Below are 21,923 nucleotides of genomic sequence, written 5' to 3'. Positions count from 1 at the left end.
ACAACCTAACTGAACATCAGCAAATGAACAGATAAAGAAGATTTGGTACATATATACAATGGAATACTACTCAGCCATAAAAAGGAATGAAATAGTGTCATTTGCAACAACATGGATGGACCTAGAGATTATCATACTAAGTGAAGTAAGTCAGAAAGAGAAAGACAAATACCATATGATATCACTTATATGTGGAATCTAAAATATGACACAGAGGAACTTATCTACAAAACAGAAGCTGACTCACAGACATAGAGAACAGACATGTGGCTACCAAGGAGGAGGGAAGGTGAGGGAGGGATGGAGGGGGAGTTTGGGGTTAGCAGATGCAAACTAGTATATATAGAATGGATAAATAACAAGGTCCTACTGTATAGCACAGTGAACTATGCTAGGAACCTACATTCTAATGATTTCCTTTAGGTATTTCTTATGTTCACTGAAGTTTGATAACCACTAGTTCAGATGAAGAACTGTTTAATATGCCTCAGATAAAGCCTGTACAGGAAGTGATTTCTCACTGTTCTATTTATAAGAATGTTCACTCTTTCTCAGTTCCCCACAACAGCCACAACAAATCTCCAGCCTTCAAAGAGACTTCCAGCTCCCCTACTTCCTAAATTACTCTAAGCTGGAATTTTCAACTTTATGAGATGCTCATAATTCTAGATATTCAGATCCTGTCCTGAAGTGATATTTGAGGAGCAAGATTTTTCATTCCATCTCCCAGCAGTGCATTTTTGGCGACAGTAGCCCACTTGCTGACAAACATTTCTCACCGGAGAGAGAACTGTACAGAAAATATAAGCAGACTTATACTGGAGATGGGAGGAGAGTTGTTACATTTACCTAACTTCTTAAAATATAAATAGGCCACTCAAGGAGTTCCAGGAGAAGAATACTTTTCCATCTGCTCTCTTTTTAACACAACTTTATTCTGAAGTTTTGCTTCAGATGGCAGGTGTAAGTAAAATTCAAACAGGTTTGCATACTTGAAAGTATCTCTCACAGGCTGGGTATGAAATCTAAATATTTTGTTTGAACCAAATATAACACAGAAAAAAAATCAAACAAAAAAAGAAATAATATAATTGGATAATTAAATAAGAACATCCATTCATTCATTCTGAGCATTTTATTGAAAATCCATTAAGTATCAGGTACCATGCTAAATACAAGATAAACATAAGAGTACCAAGATTAGAGTAAGAAATTAAATAGAGGAACTTTGAATTTTGACCTGATCACTGGTTCATGCATCAAATAAGGGTCTGCAAAGAAAACCTAGTCAGCCCTTGTAAACATTCTCCCTACTTATGCCACTTAATTTTTTTTCTTCCTAGATGTGTGTGAAATTCACAGTTAACAATGTCTATATCTAGAGATCACCCACTTATTTTACTATCATATTCAATAAAACATGTAAGTTTTTAAACTTTTACCTTCAGCTCCCTATGACAGAGGCAACAAGATAAAACAAAAGTGAATGAAAACAGCAATGATGATATAGAAGGGAAAAAAACACATAATAGCCCTCAGGTACTCTTCCCACACATCTCAGAAAACTTCAAGGTAGATAAATTATATACTAAAAAGGAATATATAATCACATCACCTCTACCTACAGACTAATAATCACTGATGTCATTTCCCATAGTCAAAATTTATCTTTAAAATGAAGGGCTAACAATTGAGCTTGTAGCCAAACAAGAATAGAGTGCAGTACACAAAATGTAGAAGTCATTAGCTGCATAATTCATTTTTTAATTTTTTTTATTTTTAAAATAATTTTTATTGGAGTATAGTACTGTATAGCAAAGGGAATCAGCTATACATATACATACATTCCCTCTCTTTTGGATTTTCTTCCCATTTAGGTCACCACAGAGCATCGAGTAGAGCTCTGTGTGCTATAGTGTAGGTTCTCATTAGTTATCTATTTTATATGTACCATCAATAATGTTTATATGTCAATCTCAATCTCCCAATTCCCCCCACCCCCCCTTTCCACCTTGGTATCCATACATTTGTTCTCTACATCTGTGTCTCTACTTCTTTTTTTTTCTTTTTTTTTAACATCTTTATTGGAGTATAATTGCTTTACAATGGTGTGTTAGTTTCTGCTTTATAACAAAGTGAATCAATTATACATATACATATGTTCCCATATCTCTTCCCTCTTGCGTCTCCCTCCCTCCCACCCTCCCTATCCCACCCCTCTAGGTGGTTCTTGCATCTCACAGCATAAACCTTTGAACACTTGTACAAATTACTTTGAAAACAATGATGGGGAACTCTTGAAATTCTCAGGCAAGTGAAATAAGCAGTTTCTCTTTCACCTAAAGTTTTTCCTAATTTATAAGTAATTTGTTGTGAAATACTCATATTCTACCAAATATATATGTTCCAGTATTTTTATAGAATTTATAGTTGTGGTGCTCATACTGCCACATAACATTCAGCAGTTTGATAGAAATGTTTGAATCTGCAATGATTACGTATACTTGTGTACACACATGAGGCATAGCCAGGGAGCCAAAAAGGGAGTCCAGTTTTAATTTTTTTAATGGATTGACTGGACAATGCCAACAAAATTAACTCCTTATCAATTTTTTTTAGGTACATGACATCAGTTAACCTATGAACTCTTTTAATAAGGTTACTAGCAAGTAAATTATTGAGAAAAAATGAAAAATTTTAGATCATTTGGAGGCATTCAAATTTGATTGAAGTTAATGGATCTCAACTTGAAACTGTCATTTATTGAGTTCAAGAAATTTTACAAGGAATATTGCTCCTCTTTCACAACAAATTATAAGGTAGTCATTATTCCTACTTCACAAAATAGAAAACCAAGGCTCTGAGGAGGAAGGAGTTAGCTTTCCCAGGGCCTTACATATAGCAAGGGGCTCAGCAGGGAGTTATTCAATTTTTCTGTCAAACTTCAAATCTTTGTTCTTTCAGTTCTTCCGTGTTGTTTCTGATGACTAGGGATGAGGTAGAAAAAAGCAAAAGATGGCCATTAAATTCTGATTTCAGATGATAGTATCTAATTTCTACAAAAGTGAAAACACTGAACTACTAGAATACATTTTGTTTGATTTTTAATTTTAATGAATCTATTGCTAAGAACTTTATTACCCATATTGAGCCCCAAATGTTTAAAACTTCAATTAAAACACATAAATTTATCAAATATCTAATCTCAAAACTATATGTTATATATTTTTCATTATTTACATGTTAGTTACACTCACAATTTCTAAGGTTTTATTTAAGGCTTTACACATCACAAAGTTAATTTTATTTAATACTAGGAGAGGCTAAATATGTATTTTTTATGTCCTTTCACTTTTTCATAGGCATGTATCAATACAATTTCCTTTCCAAAAATAATGAAGGAGTTTTTGGATTTTTGCTACTTGAATTCAAGCTTCCCTTCCTTTTTCTTTCCTCACTGTTCTTTGTTTCTTGGACTATTCCCTATGTAAGTAGCTTTCCTCCCTTTATATGCCATCCTTCCAGTTCTGTTACTTTTCTCCCTGCCATTCTGCTCTCTATAGCTTCTGAGGTCTTCAAAGCCATCTGTAATGTTATAACAGCTAGTAGTTCTCTGACAAGAAACCTAGGAAAGCCTTGCCCCTGGGTTGGTCTCCTAGAATATCTCCACTGACAGACTGACATTAGCAAACCCAAAACCAATGTCAAAATGAGAGGGGTCTAAGCAACTCTCATTTATAAACATAAAATGTAAATAAATGAGACCCTAAATTCACCCTTGATGTAAAACACCCAACTGTTTTTCCATATGTGTTCCCAAGTAAATTATTTCAAAATAAATAATGTAATAAGTGATATATGCATCTTCAGCCAGGTCTTTAGGATTATTTTTATTTTTATGGCTGCACCCCAGAGATTCATAGTGAACAAAACTAACCAAAGTGGATGATAAATAAAACTTCCCCTAGACATCTCTTCAACAATTGGAGTTCTTATATTTTACCTCAATACAGTTTCCTTAGAATAAAGTCTATAATTAAAGAAGTTCCATGAGGTCAAAGAACGGGAAAGTTTTGTTTGGCATTTGTATCACCAGTGCTTTGCACAATACTTGCTACATTGCAGATGCTCAAATATTTTTTAACAACTAGGTGGAATAAATAGTACTTTGATGCCCTTACTTAAAAAAGTAATTTACTTTCCTCAGTTTTAAAACTCATAGTAATAGGTCCTTGCTTTTTATTTCATATGCCATTGTGACAGTTTATTGAAAGCTTGACAATACAATATGTCTTCGTAGACTGTCAGAACAGGAAGGGACCCTAAATATAATAACTTACAGATGAGTAGGATCCTAGACAGTAAAAGTAATATGCACAATAATATACAAGTATTTAGTTGTCCAAGGCACAATGAATGAGAACGTGGTATCCTGAATTCCAGAATTTTTTCAATTTTATGAATTCAATTTACTTTTATTATTAAAATAGTATGAAAGTATTATAATCTCTATAGCCAACATCAATGCACCTAAAAGTAACTCTTAAAATATCAAAAAACAGAGTTTGAATATTCCATTGATCAAATTACTAGCTGAATTATTTGGCAATATCCTAGTATTTATTAAATTCACTTCTATTTCCCTACTTGCAAATTATCCTGAATAAAAAACAAATAAATCTCCAGTGATTGAGACAATATTCCACGAAGAGACCACTAAGAACACAGGAGCTTCCACAGCAATGCAAGAAGGTTTGCAACACTCAAAACAACTAGAAATTTCCATCTAAGAATGCTCTGGTAATGGCTGTTCTCAGAGGTTTTTGGGGTTTTGTTTGTTTGTTTTAAGTTGTTTAGCTCTAATGAAAGGACATTAGATAGCACGTAAGTGTTTTCAGAGAAGTTTAGAATGCTGACAATGTAGGAGAACGAATCTACTGGAACTTTTTGAAGTAGTGTTCTAGCTTGCCAAACAAAAGAAAATGGGGGTGGAGAACACAGAAATAAGCCGCTGCTTTGAAATATACTGTTTTCCTTGTGTTACCAATTCTATTGGTGACATGATGGTTAGCCAATGAGAATTTGTTTATACATGCCTTATGAAGTTGGAATTGTTTACACTATATTCACATGTATGTTTTCAGCATAACAGCTGAAAGACCTTTTTCAAAATAGAAAAGAGGACTTCCCTGGTGGTGCAGTGGATAAGACTCCACGTTCCCAATGCAGGGGGCCTGGGTTCAATCCCTGGTCAGGGAACTAGATCCCACATTCACGTCACAACTGAGAGTTTGCATGCCACAGCTAAGGAGGCTGCCTGCTGCAACTAAGACCTGGTGCAACCAAATAAATAAATAAAATTTTAAAAAAGAAACAAAATAGAAAAGAATTATAGCATGGAAAGTACATACAGCTGTTGCATATTTTTGATTATCGCAATTATTTTCAATTTCAAACTTCTTATCCTGTACACCATTATCTGATTACATGCTTTTTATCCAGCAAAGAGTCAAAGTCATTCAAATTTTACCTTTATAAAAGGTAAAAATCAGAGACTATTTCCTACCTCTTATTTTGGCAGTAAATACTTGAGCTCAGTTTATTTTATCTACTTCTCACATAAGTTGCTGAGAATAGTCTTATGTTAAAGTGGCATTACTAGAGGCAGTGCCAAAACTTTTTAGAAATTTGTAAATTCTGATTCTTAGGCAAAAAGAAAACTCCAGGATTATATAAACAATTCCCACAAAAAACTAATAATCTTTTGTAAAATCATCATATTAGATATGAATCTGTTATACTGAAGAATTAGTATATTGCACAAACGTTGCTTTGGGTACTGACATAAAACTACAAATGCACAGGATTCCTGGACTCCTTTTATAAAGGCTTATGTTCAACAATTTGCAACATCAAATAGTTCCTAAGATTATGCTTCCTGGTAAATATCTGCATTAAGAATAGCAAACAGTAGCTAACCCATTCTGAGTTTTGTTTCCTAGGTTATCAATGAAAGAAGTGGCTAAAGGTAAATTGAAGGGGAAATGCATAAAAAAAGGAAGATGACCAAAGAGTAGTTTCATTGCTAAAAGGTCATATTCCATTAATGCAATGGCCACAGGATATTTGTAGGATTGCCTGGTACCAGTTCCCAGTCTCTCTGGATCCCATTCTTTCTCAGGTCCGTCCTACCATAAACTATAAGAGTACTTTCAAAAGGGAGACTCAAGAGTAGGCAAACAAGATCAATGTTCCAATTCATTTTGGAAACTTTAAAGAAGTAAAAGTCTCAGAGATGGGTAGGTAAAAGTGCTATCAATAGTTGAAGCCTTTGTAACCAATCAAGGTGAGAATAAAAGGTGGATGGTGATTTGACACTGAGTCTCTTTAGGATTCTGTGTGCAATGGAGTGAATTCCTTCAAAACAGAGCTTACACAGTCAAAGACTAAAACAGAGGTCTGGCATTACTGCAAAGAGTAAAAGTCAAGAGTAGCTGAAATGCCTGAGCAGGAATGAGGCAGAAGTGCTCTGGAAAGATGCCTGGAACCAGGGCGAGTCTGGAGTACACCTGCAACTGCTGATACAGACATCCCTAAATGAGCACAAGTTTAGAGAGAGCTAGGAAGGCATTTATTCATTCAACAGATATTTATGAAGGGCCTAATAAAAGGAAACCATGAAAAAATGAGGGAGAAAGCACTAAAGAGTCCAGGGAAAAGAGAGTGAAGGATGAAGTAGGGGTGTAAGAAATATCAGAGAAACACCAGGGTTACTCACAGAAGAAGGTTGAGCCAATAAATGCCTAGTGACTAAGAAAAAAAGTATATGAAGTAGTGAGAAAACAAGAGATAAGAGGTTTCTTCATCAGAAGACAACTCAAAAAAGTATCTGACAACCAGTTCCCAGAGATTTGAAGAAAGGAATGCAACACAGAATGCAGTTAGCCTGCAGAATTCAAAGATGTCAGAGAAGGTCATGCTAAGAGCAAGAGAGTGTGGGAAAAGAGAGGAAGAGTTTCCTGGAAGGGAGTAAGAGTTCCTTTGGGATACTGGAGACCAGAGATGAAAGACATGGAAATGGAAACTGCGGAACACAGTGCCTGGGAAAGTCGGGGGGAAAGAAAACAGGTGGGCATGAAGGAGGACCTAGGGCCGTCAGGGTGACCGCGACGAAGGAGGGTTCAAGGCTGGAGGTGGGCAGACAGACCTCTGAATCAGGAGACCCCGGAGGAGTGAAGTCTTCCTCCTTTCCCGTACTCCAGTGCCCCCCTCCACCAGAGCCCAAGGTGCGGGTCTTGCCCCGGCCTTTGGGAACTGTAGGCCGGACGTAGCAAGGCCCAGCCGCCCCCCAGCGGCGGGGCTCTTCGCACACGCCCGGGCTAGCGTGGCGCCAACTTGCCCGATCCCCTTCCTCTCTCCTGCGCAGCGGCCCTCCTTCCTCTCCCCGCTCACCGAGGGCGCCGTCAGGCGGCTGATGCTCTCGCCCAGAGAGTCCAGGTTGACCCGCCTCCGGCGCTGCGCTCTCCTGGCCCCAGCCGTGGCGGCGGTGGCGGCGGCGGCTGCCGGGGTCGGGCCGGCGGCGGCCGCCGCGCTGGGCTCGGGCGGCCCGGGCGGGCTCCGGCTGCCGTTCCAGCAGAGCCTAGACAAGGGGCACTCCCCCTCCTCCTCGGGGCTCGTCTCCAGGTAGTCGGAGCCCACGGAGCTGAAGGACTCCGACGAAATCTTCCTTCGAGACATGCTGCTGGCGGCTCTGCGGCGGCCGAAGCGGCGGCGGCGGCGGGGGGAACGCGGGTGGCGGCGGCGGCGGCGGCGTTAGGAGCGTTGGGGCCCCTGGGCGCTGCTGCCGTGCTCGGCTGGGAGTGAGTCCCCAGAGCCGCGGAGCCTCCAGAGCCGACTGCTCATGGCGGGAACTTGGGGCGCCGCGGCACCCGGGGCCCGCGTTTGGCGGTGGCTGCCGCCTCTGCTGCTGCTAGCGCGACGCCACCTCAGCGCCCGCCTCGGCGCTTCGCTGTGGCCGGCCTGCCGCTCGCGGGGAGGCAGCGAGTGTGCGACCGGGAGCAGGGCTGGGAAGCTGTGGCCCGCACGGTCGCGGAGGCAAAGGCTTCTGCCGCCTGCGCGCCTATCTCGCCCCCCTTCCCCTAGCTCCTCCCGCCCTTCTTCTCCCGCCTCTCTCCCATTGCTGCCCGCCTACTTCCTTCTCCCTTTAAGCACCCCCTCCTCCGTGGTCTCTTTCTCTGCCGGCATCATGTGTCGCCATCATACTCATTGGGAGTCTGCCTGGCTTGTCACCACGTTTCAGGAGCAACAAGGGCACTTCGTCGCCGTCCTCTGAGCGCCACCCCAGCTCCCACCGTCCCCTCCTCCTCCGAGGAGCGCACGTTGACATGGATCAGACCAAAGGGCCCCAAATCCAAATGCCCTACCCCTCGTCCACGGAAGAGGCAGCTGAGGAGCAGACTGGCCCTGGTGGGCGCTGGAAGGGAGAGGGGCGCGGGGCCGGGGACGGAAGACCACCCTCTGGAGCCACCTCGGGGAAGCCTCAGAGAGTTGAAGCGGGGGTTTAGGGTCCATAACTGACCTTCCCCTCCGAGTTTATTTAGGAATTTCTGAGGCCAAGGGGAAAGGCCCAGCATTCCAGTCAGCCCATTCCGGAGGAGTCGCTTACAAGGGAAAGGAAGGGTCAACATGTTGGCACCCATCCTGCTGGAGCAGCTTGTGAGGACGAGTGTTCTCCGCCTCGGTCGAGGCTGCGTGGGCTCGTAGCGAGCCCAGAGCCTGAAGGCAGTGAATGAGGACAGCTTCTCTTCAGGGGAGAGTCCTGTTGCTGAACATCAGCCGGCCTGGGCGCGCCGGGGTCCTGGCTCCCGCCGTCTCTGCACTGGTGCTGGACAGCTCCGCTTGCCACCTGCAGCCGCGTTTGCAGGCGTTGCAGACCCAGAGACAGTTCCTCTGCAGACTCCACTACCTAGGACCCGGGGAGTGATCCCCTGTCCATTCTCCCGGCTCTTTGCACCAAATATGCGATCTGTTTGCACTAGGCTACAAACGCTGCTCGGAAAGCTAAGGGGAGTGGAAGACAGGCTTTTCAAAGCCCAAGCCTCGCAAGTTTGCGGTGGAACTGCTTCATTCCAAAGCTTGCCTCTTGGCATACCAACAGCCGCTCTTAGTGCCTCTCCCCACCGCGCTTGCTTTAGCTCCAGGAAAGCCTCGGATTTGTTCTGACATTGAGATGGAGGCAAATAAGGGTCCCTGGCTGATACCCCTGCAGCAAAGCAGATGAGAAGGCTCCCCACCCCTTCTCCGGAAAGAAAAGTTCAGAGCTTTAGTTCCTCAGAGATACAGAAGCAAAATCAGTTTTTCTTTTAAAGGTTCTTCTAAGGTAAAGGGAGATAGGTTTCTGGATTGTATTTATTTCAAATTTAACAGACAAAGCAAAAAACCTTTGCTGTACCACAACACCAACTTGCTTTTAACTCTAAATCTTCCCAATTGTTTATGAGGACCCAAATAAATATAAATGCTGTTTGAAGATTCCATTTACATTTTGGAAAAATGCACTCAAATTGCTTCAGAGATATGCCTTAATCTCAGATTTGAAATAAGTGTTAAAAGATATGAAAAGTGTATATTATCACTCACATACTCCCCTTCAAATACACATATATACTCTTTCTCAGCCTGCTGAGTAAATTGCTAACTGCATAGTTTCTCCTCTTAGCAGAGGAAATTCAGGCCTCTTTTTAAAGATAATAATAATAGTTGATATTTGTAATTATTATTATTTTGATTTTGTGGTGTATCTACTGTTGATTTCCCCATTACTTCACTTAATTCTATACACATGTGTTTCCACTGGAAATTAGACACAAATTATATTATTTATCAGAAAGGATAGTCATCAATTCTGCTAAAAGGTTTCACAGGCCTTTTTTTGTTTTCCTAAAAATTTTTTTTGCAAATTACATTATTCCAACATTGGGAAAACTGTTTAATATTCTTTTTGTGCAGTATCAATCATAGCATAATAAACTGGAATTTTTAGTTCTCTCGTTTAGTAATAATGATATAACTGTCAAGTTCTTTAGAGTCACACAATTTTAGAGCTTCTATTCAGGATACTAAATAGCCTATGCCCTTCGCATCCTTTTAATAACTACTGCGGCACACACTCAACACAAAAGTTCTTTTTTGATAATGGCAAATAACCTTTGCATTGAACTTAAAACCAAAATTCATTCAAACTCTTGTCTCAAAATCAAAATGACTGAGTGCAAAGCAATGAGTATCATTTGTTTCCAAAATTTACAAGAGGCCCAGTGGTCTTCCTGTTTACACTGGCAGTTTATTGCCAGAAAGAATTCTGAACCTATGGGACATTCTTGTTTTGTGTGAATGATTTGAATCAGACTCTTTATAGGATCTAGCCAGATGAAGTGGTCTTACAATTTTCTGTGTAAGTTGATCATGATTTTCCCACTGATTTTTAAACTATAAGTAAATGGAGGCCTAGATATAGACAGTGTATCATCTGCATTACTTTAAAGGGTTTTCTTTGTATTTCTGTAAAGGAGCAAGGTTCAGAAGTTCTCAGTACAAAGAATGCTGTGTTCTATATTTGAATTAACATCTTTAGAAGAGAGCATAACCTATGCTCCATGAAACAAAAAATTTAAAGCCTTAGAGCTAGTAAAAGGAATCCAGATACTCTAGGAAAAGTGTAGTCCACTGAAAATGAAAGATTTGTGCTCTGATTTTAGGGAAAAAAACTTGCATAGACTCATGCCCACAAATCTGGTCCTGCTGGATACATTGTGTTTCAATAAATTCCTTAAACTGCAGTCTCCTATTGGAAAAGGAAAATGCAGAGATGGACTTCCTTTGTTTGTGAAGTCAGTGAGAGCATTTGAGGCCTCACTTCAAATCGATCAAGCATTGGGAAGGACTCTTTAAGAAAGAAAATTCCTCATCTTAATTTAGATGGTGACTATTTCCCCTTTAATCATAAAATAAAATGTTGTGTATATCTTACCTTCATATACAGCTTTGCTATTTTATAAACTCCTTTCACTTACATTGTCTCATTTAATTTGATTTTCACTCTGTCCAGAGAAGTAAAGAAAAATCACCTCTGTCAAGTTCAAAAAAGAATTACCATCAGTCCTTACTCCCCAAATTCTTTGCACTTCAGAACTTCAAACTCTTTCCTAATTTCTTTTCATCCATCTAAGTCTTGGGCAAGAAAACCTGCAACATCTATCTGCATAAGTGTCCCATGGAACAGAGCTTTTGCTTGATATCAGAAGACAGAGGAACTCACTCCCTGTAGCCAATCTTTACATAAATCTGGTAACCCACAGGAACTGTACATGTAATATTAAAGCAAGTTCTTCAAAGAAATATAGTAGCTGGTGAATTCTCAACTAGGACAAGTTTTTCTGTATCACTAACTTAGAAAATTACACACACACATACACTCCACACCTGCAGGTTAACCCTATCTATGTACATGTTCCCTGAATGAGATCTGTCTACCTCTCCCGCTTTCTCATCATCTCTTTTTTATAAGAGGTCAAACATACTTTCTCAGTGAAAGACTGTGAACAAATAAGAGCAGAGATATCATGTGTCATAGTCTGGCATAATTTTATAAGTAAAACTAAATATTAAGGAAAATATCAAAATGAGGAGAACCATCTGCTTTGTTCATATATAAACGGATACATGGAAGAGAGTGCAACCCACCATCCTATGGTTATATTTCATCATAACACCATCAAGAAGTACTTCTTGCTTAAAACAAGAAGAAGGGTGGAGGGGAGGAAATAAAGTCAATGCAACACTTAGTAGATTTGTACCAAAAAGATACTTATGAATTATAAGTGGGATGGCTGCCTCATTTTGATGCCACCATATCCAAGAAAGAAAGAAAAAGGGAAAATAATCATTGTCTATTGGTGCCTCAGACAGACAACACTCTCCTCCTTAAGTGGCTTTAAATGGCTTTGTACTTTCAATCATGCACTGCAGAAATTTATCCTCCTCTGAGGAGAGACCCTATAAGTCAATATCTCCTACAATCTCCAGCCTTTTTGTCTTCAGAATCATTAGCTCTCCACAACCTTTATTTAAGTTGGGATTCTTTTTCAGGTACTAAGCACAAACTATATTGGAAGATTATTATGTCTTTCTCTACATATTTTTATAAATCACAGAATTGTTCTTACATATCTAATAAGAGCAATATTTTGTGCTAAGTGTTTCAACTGTGGTCCTCTGTGTAGCTTTTAATAATTTTCCTAAATACTTCTTTCCACATTGTACCCAAACCTTCTGCCTTTCAAATTATTTCCACACATTTGCCTTCCAAATCTATTTAAGTAAAGATGAATTAACATTTGTTGAGAACCTACTATGGACCAGGGTCTTTTTACCTGTTGCTTCATTTAATCTTTACAATGCCAAAATGAGAAGTATTTTCCCAATTTTACAAATATGAAAAATTTGCACATAGTTTAAATATTTTCCTCAAGGTCATGGAACTGATAAATATTAGTCAGAATTCCAGTCCTGACTCATAAGCCTATGTACTTCCATTGAACCCTGTTTCCTGCCTTCCTCTTGTAATTGACCTCAAATGTCCTAAAAACACAGAGAAAAACAAATCTGATGAATTAAAATCACAATGTAAGTGGTTTATTGCATTACAAATAAATATTACACATTGGAATTATTCCCTGGAACATAATGTCATGGAAAAGCACTGATCTGTGCAGAAGCTCTACTTTCTAGTAGCTGCTCTGCTAATAACTAGTCAAATGACCCAAAAGGAAGTTGCTTAACCACTCTGGGTTACAGACCCCTCATCTCTAAATTAAAAGGGTTGAGTAAAATCTTCAGAGTATCATCAATCCCCAAGTTTTTATAAATTTTCTTCTATTTGTGGAGTCACTCATTTTCTTTCCAGATATGTCCTGTGCCTAGAAAAATTTCCCTTCACGTATTATAAGGTCAGTTCCTCTTTTCCCTCCCTATCACATCCTTTCTGAGAATGCCATTGCTCTGCAAATACCTTCTTTAACTGTCTAAGATCTTCTCCTTATATGAAACTGCCATGAACATGGTCCACAGAATTAAATGGATAAAAAAGAAAAATTTCAACTCAATTTTATTTGGTTAGATGTTAACCATCTCTCTGTCTTTTCATAACCTAATTCTTCTGTCTGCTTTATTATATTATAGAAAGGAATCATATCTTCCTGTCTGCAACTTATTAAGCTTGACAGCTAACGATAATTAGTATGAATTGTCAATGAGTGTCTTTATATAACCTTGTTAATGTTAATAGACATTTACTTAAATATGTTCAATTTGTCATAAGTATGCAATCTGTTATGTAATCATTATTTTAAATTAATGAATCTATTTTAATCCAATTTTTAATATAAATACTAGAATTCTTAAAAGCATTAGCGCTAAGAATGAAATGTTATGCCCTTGTCACTAGATATAAAATAAACATTAGTAAAATATTACTGATAATGATTAAATGGCAATGTACTTACATCCCTTAAAGTAATTAATAGGAAAAAATTTTCTGTTTAAAATTAAGAAACAAATCACAATTTACACTCACTTATGTGACAATCATTTCTGGAAAGCATTTCAGAGTGGATATTGAATTGACTGACCTCACTAATGAATAGATTAGTTCAAGCCTAAAAATAAAGTTAGTGTTAAAATAATTCTAAAATATTTCTCCACCAAAAGACATGAAATTTTAAAATAAAACATGTTTACTCATTTCTGACAGTTCTCCTTTTAATGAGCAATATGAGCATTAATTCCTCTTTTGGTATACAAAAATGGACAAGCATCTGTACCACAACAGTGAACTAAAATTAAAATGTTCCATTTTTCTAATTCACGTGGGGCCTTATTATGGTCACCTAAGTAGAGGAATTCTTGTTTCCAGATAAACAGCATGTAACAGCGTAGACAGTCATACCAAAGCCTCTGCACCAAGACCTCACAAATGACTGTGTTTCCCTCAAGATTATGTAAACATAAGCTGGACCTATCTTTGTCCAATCCAATGTCTTGGCACTTCTATCTCAGAGAAGATCCAAATTTTCTTGGTTTTTAGGTTTTCTAAGTAATTTTTAACAGCACCCTAAACCAAAAGAAATACTTAACAATTCAGTGTACAAGGTAGTTGTACCCAAACAATTTAATAAGGATTTATGTCCTAACAACCTAGTAGCATTTAAAAATACATCTATCTATAAAGTGAATTTTAAAATTTCATTCTTAAATAATTGTAGTTATTTAATTAATTATTTTGCAGTTGGGCACTATACAGCTTCTCAAACCTTGAGATGAGATTGAACATTGCCACCTCATTTCCTGTTCCACACTGAACAGGCACTTCAATAAACCTAGCTTTGCAAGTGTATGAATTGACTGAAACAATGTAGCACAATCAACTGTTAAAACATAAACTACCTCAAGCTAACAGTTTTTTCAGTTTTCAAAAGATATTAAATTTTGCTTTGTTTCCCTCAAAATTTTAAAATCTCCCTCTTCACTCCTGTGCATTCATTACATTGTCTCAGGCACAGTCTTAGTGCACAGTTTGGAAACTACAACTTTGGTTGTTCAGCTATTCCAAAGTTCTCAAGTCTTTTATTTTTATTACAGACTCTGAGTAAATAGACAATAAGAGCTTGCAAATGTGAAATGAAAATTATGCATTTTAATGTCATTTTCTGTTATAATAAATTTGTGTACAGAATACTACCTAAAGTGTAATTTATGTGTAGTATGTTATTCTATAATTTAAATCTGTATAATGTTTTAACTCATTAATCATCTATCAACTAAGCTTTGAATACATAATAAGAAACAAAATAATTTGAAAAGACACATAAAATATTTGCTTTTGATATTTCTTATACATATAATCTTTTTACCAAGGGTTGTATTTGCTGAGAGTATAGAAATCAATATTATTTCATGCAAAATTTTTAAAGATTTTAAAATATTTGTTTCTTTTATAAACTAACCTTGGGGAATTCCCCGGTGGTCTAGTGGTTAGGACTCGGTGCTTCCACTGCAGGGGCCACAGGTTCAATCTCTGTTCAGGGAGCTAAGATCCTGCAAGCCACACGGTGAGGCCAAAAAAACCAAAACCAAAACCAAACAAACAAAAGTTGACCCTGAAATCTTGATAACTATTCTTTGAAAAGAACAGGAAAGACAAAGGTAAGGTTCATTATTCCCTATAACTTCTACTGTATAGCAAAGGAAAGAAGGCACTTCATTGCATTTTGTTGATGGAGAAACAAAGACATCCAAGATTAAGGGAACTGTCCATGGTCCAATGGCACGTAGTTAATTACAGGTAGAGCTCTTAGCATGGCAAAATCTCATTCCATAGTTCTACTGTAGAAGACTGTACCTAAAAACGACAATCCTTTGGGAGGGAAAAAAAAAATGTCTAGCTCATTATTTGTAAAGAATATCATTTGAGTTGTTTTCTCGGGTAGTAAGAATAGATTTGCATTAATCCAATTACACATGACCACCATGGCTAAGTTAATTAATCTATATCCATTCATTACAACACATATTTGAGTAACTAAAAGTTTAGTATTAAACCAAGCACAGCAGATATTATAAAGGTATTATTCCTACTTTTGGAAAATTTACACTCTAATAAGCCTTAGGAAAATTTAAATAACATCAAAAAATAAATGACCATACAATACAGAACCAGATTAGATGTCATATGGAAAACAAGTTATAATATTTTAAAAGAAAAATAAAGGTGAACTCTATTTCTTATGAAGGGAATCAGACTTGAATTGGCCTTTGAAGAATGGGTAAAATTTGAATAGATGAAGATGAATGAATTGGACATGGAGGAGAGAGTAACTTGTGTTTGGAAACACTGTGTATGGCATCCAAACTGGATCAGAGAATAAATACAGAGGAATCATGAGAAGTAGAATAAGAAAATAAAGACCAGATTGAACAAGGCCTTACAATGGACTTTCTCTGGCAGGCATTGAAAAAAATTATTTTAATTTTTTGACCTGGTAAGTGACTTGAAGAGAGTGTTATATAGGTCAAGAAAATCTACCTAGATAAAATTCATCTATACAGTCTATTATTCCCAAGAACATAAGCCAGCAGGTCAGACTGCCTCAGTTGTCCAATAAATCTGTTCCATACCATTAAAACTAAGGTATATGGCCTCTTCATGATTTCCTCCTCTACACACACACACACACATACACACACACACACAGACACACACACACACACACACTTTCTCTATCATTCAAATTGGGGGCACACTTGCTATATATTATATGCTTATGATATTTTCCAAGAATATAATCCAAGTCAGTAAAATATATCACCTCCCTATTTCAGCTTCCTATTGTCTAAAATGGCCAATTTTCAAAGCATATTAGTCATTAAACTGGTAGGAGGAAAGATATCTTCTATAGAAACTTTTTAAAATTGAAGTTTAAAATAAATGCCACTCTGTGTTTGGACCAGTGGTGTGTCTTGTACTTAACAAACAGACCCCTAAATTCTTCATTTTGTGCCCTAAGACAGTCACTTTGTTGACTCAGTGAAGAAGAATCTAAAACAGATTGGTAAAGAAAAAATCATCTCACCTTGACTCATACCAAATATATTGTGCTCTTACATTCAATCTAATACATTTCCTTTTTCTATCAGAGAAGGATTTTAATTAGCTACCTTTGCTTCCAACAACTGAAAGAGAAAGTTTATCCATGAAAATTGAGAAGATTGGCCTTCAGGAATTTCTTGTTAGTTAGTGGACCAGAGCAAATATACACTTTGAAAACATTGTCAGCTAGGTCCAGGAGATATTAAGGCCAAGGGAGAGATTAGAAAAAGAGAGAGAGATGGCTGTAGGATATTCAGGGGAGATATCATGTGTTCAGAAATAAACATAATACTAGAACAAAGACTGTTCAACAGGAATGAGGATGCAGTATTTGAAATGAACAGGCTGGAATGATACTGAAGCATACAAGACAAGTTTGCCAACTGAACACAACATGAAGAATGAAAATTTTAACGAATGGGATCTTTGTTTAGAGATAGCACAACTGAAAGTGCTTACTAATTGTGTATGAGAAAACAAATGAAAAATGGTTTTGAAATCGTCATCTCCAAAATTTCCCATACTCACTGTACATTTTTATGAGGTAGTGGACACAATTTTCAACTTTAAGAGTACCTCAAAAAATTCTTTAAATAATTTGATAAGAGTGTAAATACAAATGTCCCATTCAAATATAACAATTAAATAGTTCTAATATTTTTTTAAAGATAACTAAAGTATTTTGAAATCAAAGTGACATTAAAGTCACCAAAGGAAAATACTCAACTTACTCTCAATCCATAGTTCTTCTCATTTGCTCCTTCATTTCTGTTAGTTTGCATGATGCTTGTATTTTCAGGAGGTTATTTAACAAACCATAATAAAATTAATTGTCTCCAGGCTGATGAGGTCATAGATTATCAGTGTTCTTGATTTCCAATTATTTTAACAGAATTTTTTCCTCAGCTGTTCCATGCTCTCTTTGATGTCCTATTTCAAAAATGCACATCTTCACTTTTTGCTGTTTGCTTTTTGTTGGTAGTTTTCCATTAGCAAAAAACCCAATACCTTATTACTATATTCAAATGACATAATATAATTTCTGGGCAATCTGACTAGATTTTTTAAAGACCAATATTAATCACTAAAAAATAGGGTAAATGTATAAAATAGATTATGATATCTTTCATATACTTGGGAATTAAGTAAGCATGAACATTGCCAAAACTTGACTGTCACTCAAATTCATTGGAATACAGCAATCAATACCAAACTGACAGTCTATCAACTTGTGGCAAGTTCCAATGTTCTAAAACAAAGCTATACATTCTTTTCACAAATAAAAAAAATCTTTTCCCCCAATTTATTGGTACCTGGTTCCTAAGATATAAAACAGATATATTTCTGTTGAGTAAATTGACAATTTGGAACAAGTTATTGGTACTTTCATACTTGAATGAATGCATATACAAACAAGGAAAGATTTCACATCTATCATTAGCTATGAGAAATTTAAATTGTATAGATAAAAGTTTTTTACATTTTCTCTTCTTTATCCCTTCATTTATTTATACTGAAGAGGAAAAACTAGAAAATGCTTTCTTAAGGATAATGAAAGCATTCTTCTTTCTATTAGACATTATTTGATGATTTATTTTATTTTTGTTATTTTGTGTAAAGCAATTGCTTATTAAAACAAGAATCCATATCACAGATGGAATTAGTTTGCTTTTCTTCAGCATGGTAATTACCTCTGCTATGATTATTATCTAAAGACTTAGAGACAATGGCTTCATGCCAAAAACAAAAAGAATGTCCGGTTTTATTAAGAAAAATAATAGAACAAACATATATACATTAATTCATTCCTTCAACCAAAAAGCATTTATTCAGTAGTATTTTGTGCAATCACAGTAATAGGTATTGTGAAGAGAAAGGAGCATAAAACATAGTCTTTTTCTTCAAGGACCAGCAATAGGGTTTAAAAAAATACCTTGGGGGAAAAAACCACACAAACTGATACAGATTTTTAAATGGTAAGTTTAATAATAGAGATACATATAGGGTACAGAGAGACATCAAATACAAACTTAGAAAAAGGGAAGCTTTAAAATGTCTTCTTGGAGGTAAAGATGCCTAAGCTGAGTTTTAAAAATAAATAGAACTTTGAAGACCAAGGGGTTAAGGATAAGGTATTCTAGGCAGCGGATTAGCTAGAGTAAGTAAAGGCGCAAAATTGAGAAACAACAGATATGCATCAAGAAACACGAGGAGTTCAGAATTGCTAAAGTTCGGAGTTAAAGCAAGGCTCAGCAGAATAAAGCAAGACAGGTCCCAGATCACAGAGATATTTCATGGAGGAGTCATGTTTGCATATTAGAAAGATCACGTGACTATGTAAAGAGAAAACTTGAAGAGCCAAAATTCTTAAAAGAGGAAAACAGTTAGAAGGCTGTCTGAGTAACCCAAAAAATGGTATGAGGGATTTAACTAGAGCTGTAGAAGCAGCTGGATGCTGTGTGTAAATCCCAACTCTTCTATGTAACTTTGCACAAGGCCCTGATCTCCCTATGCTTCAATTTCTTTATCTGTAAAGCTGGCATAACAATGCTTACAAGAATTATACAATATCATCCCATTTTGCAAATGAGGAAACTGATAGCTGGAATAAAGATTAATTAGAGGGGACACTTCAGACAAGTATATACAAGTTAAGTTAGCAGGGCTTGGTAACGGATTTAATATGGGAACTGAGAGAGGAGTGAGATTTAAGAATGGCCCCATATTTCAGTTTTGGAGACTATCAACTGATATTGAGAACACAAGAAGAGGAAATGGTTTGGTGAAAGTGATAAGGTCTATATCTTATAATTGAAATTGAAATAGATCCAGATGAAAATATCTAGTAAGAAGTTAGATATATGGATCTTGAATACAGGAGAGAAAGCTAAGTAAGAGATGCAGATGTGGAAATCATCAGCATTTAGGAATTCATCAAAACCATAAGAATAAAGGAGAAGAACAAGAGTATAATGAGGCTGAACAATGACCCCCCCCCAAAGATCTCTACACCTTAATCCCTGAAATTTATATGTTACCATATATGGTAAAAAATAATTTGTAGATGTGAATAAGATAAGGAATTTGAGATGGGGAGATTATCTTGGTAGACCCAATGTAATCACAGGGTCCTTAAAAGAAGAATGCAGGAGGAACCAGAGTTAGAGAAAGAGGTGAAGTTATAACACAATCATAGATTTGAGTGATGTAATCTGAAGATGGATAAAGAGGCCACAAGCCAAAGAATACAGGTTGCCACTAGAAGCTGGAAAAGATAAGAAATGTATTCTCAGAATCTCCAGAAGGAACCAGCCCTTGTGGCACTTTGACTTTACTCCAGTGAAACTGATTTTGGACTCTGACCTCCAGAACTGTAAGAGAATAAATTTGTGTTGTTTTAAGCCACTAAGTTTGTGGTAATTTGTTATATCAGCAATAGGAAACCAAGGCACAGAGAAAATATAGTGAAAATGAAAACAGGCAAAAATACTTGAGCAGCACCAAATTCTAAGGACAGCTCTCAGAGGAGAAAGAGAAAGGGCAGACAAGGACCAGGAAGAATTAGGAGACTTTTATGTCAAAGAATTTTAAGAATGGAGGACTAAATAGGTAAACATGGCAGAATAGTCTACTAAAAACCATTTAAAATGGACAATATTCACTGGATTTAGCAATAAGAAGTTTTGGGGAAGCTTAGAACAATTTCAGCAAAGACTTAGAAACTAGTTTTCAATGAATTGAGCAAAATGAAAAGGAGGAAATGGAGATATCAAGTACTGATCATTTTACCCCTATTTTATATGGAGATATAAATATAAAATATAAATATCAATTGTGATAATAAAAAATAAAGTTCCTGGGTATCCAGTCAAATACTATAGAATAGCAGCAGATTTTGAACATGTGCAAAATAAGAACATGTAGAAGAGGAAAAAAAAATAACAAAGCCCTACAGTATAGACAGATGCATAGAAAGAGACATTAAGACAACTGCAACAACAACAAAAAATTGGTAAGATGTAAGACCTTCAGATACCCAAACTTAACCATGAAAGAAAATGAGGAAAGAGATAAATGCCTTGAAAATATTAATACTAGTAAACATCATTGGGGTAAAGCAAAAAGTACTGGAGCAAGATCAGGGGACTGTAGTCTGGTTTAACCAGCTAGGTTGATAGTTGAAGGAAAGTGGAAAATAGCTTTGGGTATATACGTAAGGTTTTCTTTATAACTTTATTCTCTGGGGGTTTTTTTAAGTGATGAGAATATCAGAATTTATTAAGCAAAGAAAAAATAGTCAAATATGGAAGCTTAAAAGAAGAGATAGCAGTTCCGGGAAGATGGTGGAAGAGTAAGATGCGGAGATCATCTTCCTCCCCACAGATACACCAGAAATACATCTACACGTGGGACAACTCCTACGGAACACCTACTGAACGCTGGCAGAAGACCTCAGACCTCCCAAAAGGCAAGAAAGTCCCCACGTACCTGGGTAGGGCAAAAGAAAAAAGAAAAAACAGAAACAAAAGGATAGGGACGGGACCTGCACCAGTGGGAGGGAGCTGTGAAGGAGGAAAGGTTTCCACACACTAGGAAGCCCCTTCGCAGGCGGAGACTGCAGGTGGCAGAGGGGGAAAGCTTCGGAGCCGTGGAGGAGAGCGCAGCCACAGGGGTGCGGGGGGCAATGCGGAGAGATTCTCGCACAGAGGATCAGGGCCGACCGGCACTCACCAGCCCGAGAGCCTTGTCTGCTCACCCGACGGGGCGGGTGAGGCTGGGAGTTGAGGCTTGGACTTTGGTCAGAGCGCCGGGAGAGGACTGGGGTTGGCGGTGTGAACACAGCCTGCAGGGGTTAGTGCACCACGGCTAGCCGGGAGGGAGTCCAGGGAAAAGTCTGGACCTGCTGAAGAGGCAAGAGACTTTTTCTTCCCTCTTTGTTTCCTGGTGCATGGGGAGAGGGGATTAACAGCGCTGATTAAAGAAGCTGCAGAGACAGGCCCGAGCCACGGCTAAAAGCACGGACCCCAGAGATGGGCATGAGATGCTAAGGCTGCTGCTGCCGCCAACAAGAAGCCTGTGTGCGAGCACAGGTTACCATCCACACACCCCCTTCCAGGGAGCCTGTCCAGCCTGCCACTGCCAGGGTCCCAGGATCCAGGGACAACTTCCCCAGGAGAATGCACGGTGCACCTCAGGCTGGTGCAACGTCACGCTGGCC

The 21,923-nt window shown here is 37.9% G+C and overlaps 1 protein-coding gene across 2 annotated transcripts in view; it reads right to left on the bottom strand.

The window, feature by feature from the left end:
• The window catches only part of LOC111167557 (guanylate cyclase soluble subunit alpha-2), a 91,993-nt gene extending 83,770 nt beyond the window's left edge, over positions 1-8,223 (bottom strand). Inside the window, exon 1 of one of the 2 annotated variants that reach the window (XM_022560514.3) lies at positions 7,453-8,223. In XM_022560514.3, coding sequence (XP_022416222.2) covers positions 7,453-7,737 — 285 coding nt within the window. In that variant the 5' untranslated portion in view covers positions 7,738-8,223. The remainder of the gene's footprint in view (positions 1-7,452) is intronic. The other variant, XM_089915484.1, reaches the window with a different exon arrangement.
• Between the last annotated feature and the right edge of the window lie 13,700 nt (positions 8,224-21,923).

This window comes from Delphinapterus leucas, chromosome 7 (assembly GCF_059928025.1).
Source record: "Delphinapterus leucas isolate spDelLeu-1000000601 "Yukka" chromosome 7, BTC_Dleu_Yukka2, whole genome shotgun sequence".
In the NCBI taxonomy this organism is placed as follows: Eukaryota; Metazoa; Chordata; class Mammalia; order Artiodactyla; family Monodontidae; genus Delphinapterus; species Delphinapterus leucas.
The sequence above is the reverse complement of the archived record's forward strand: the minus strand, read 5'-3'. Positions and strand labels throughout refer to the sequence as shown.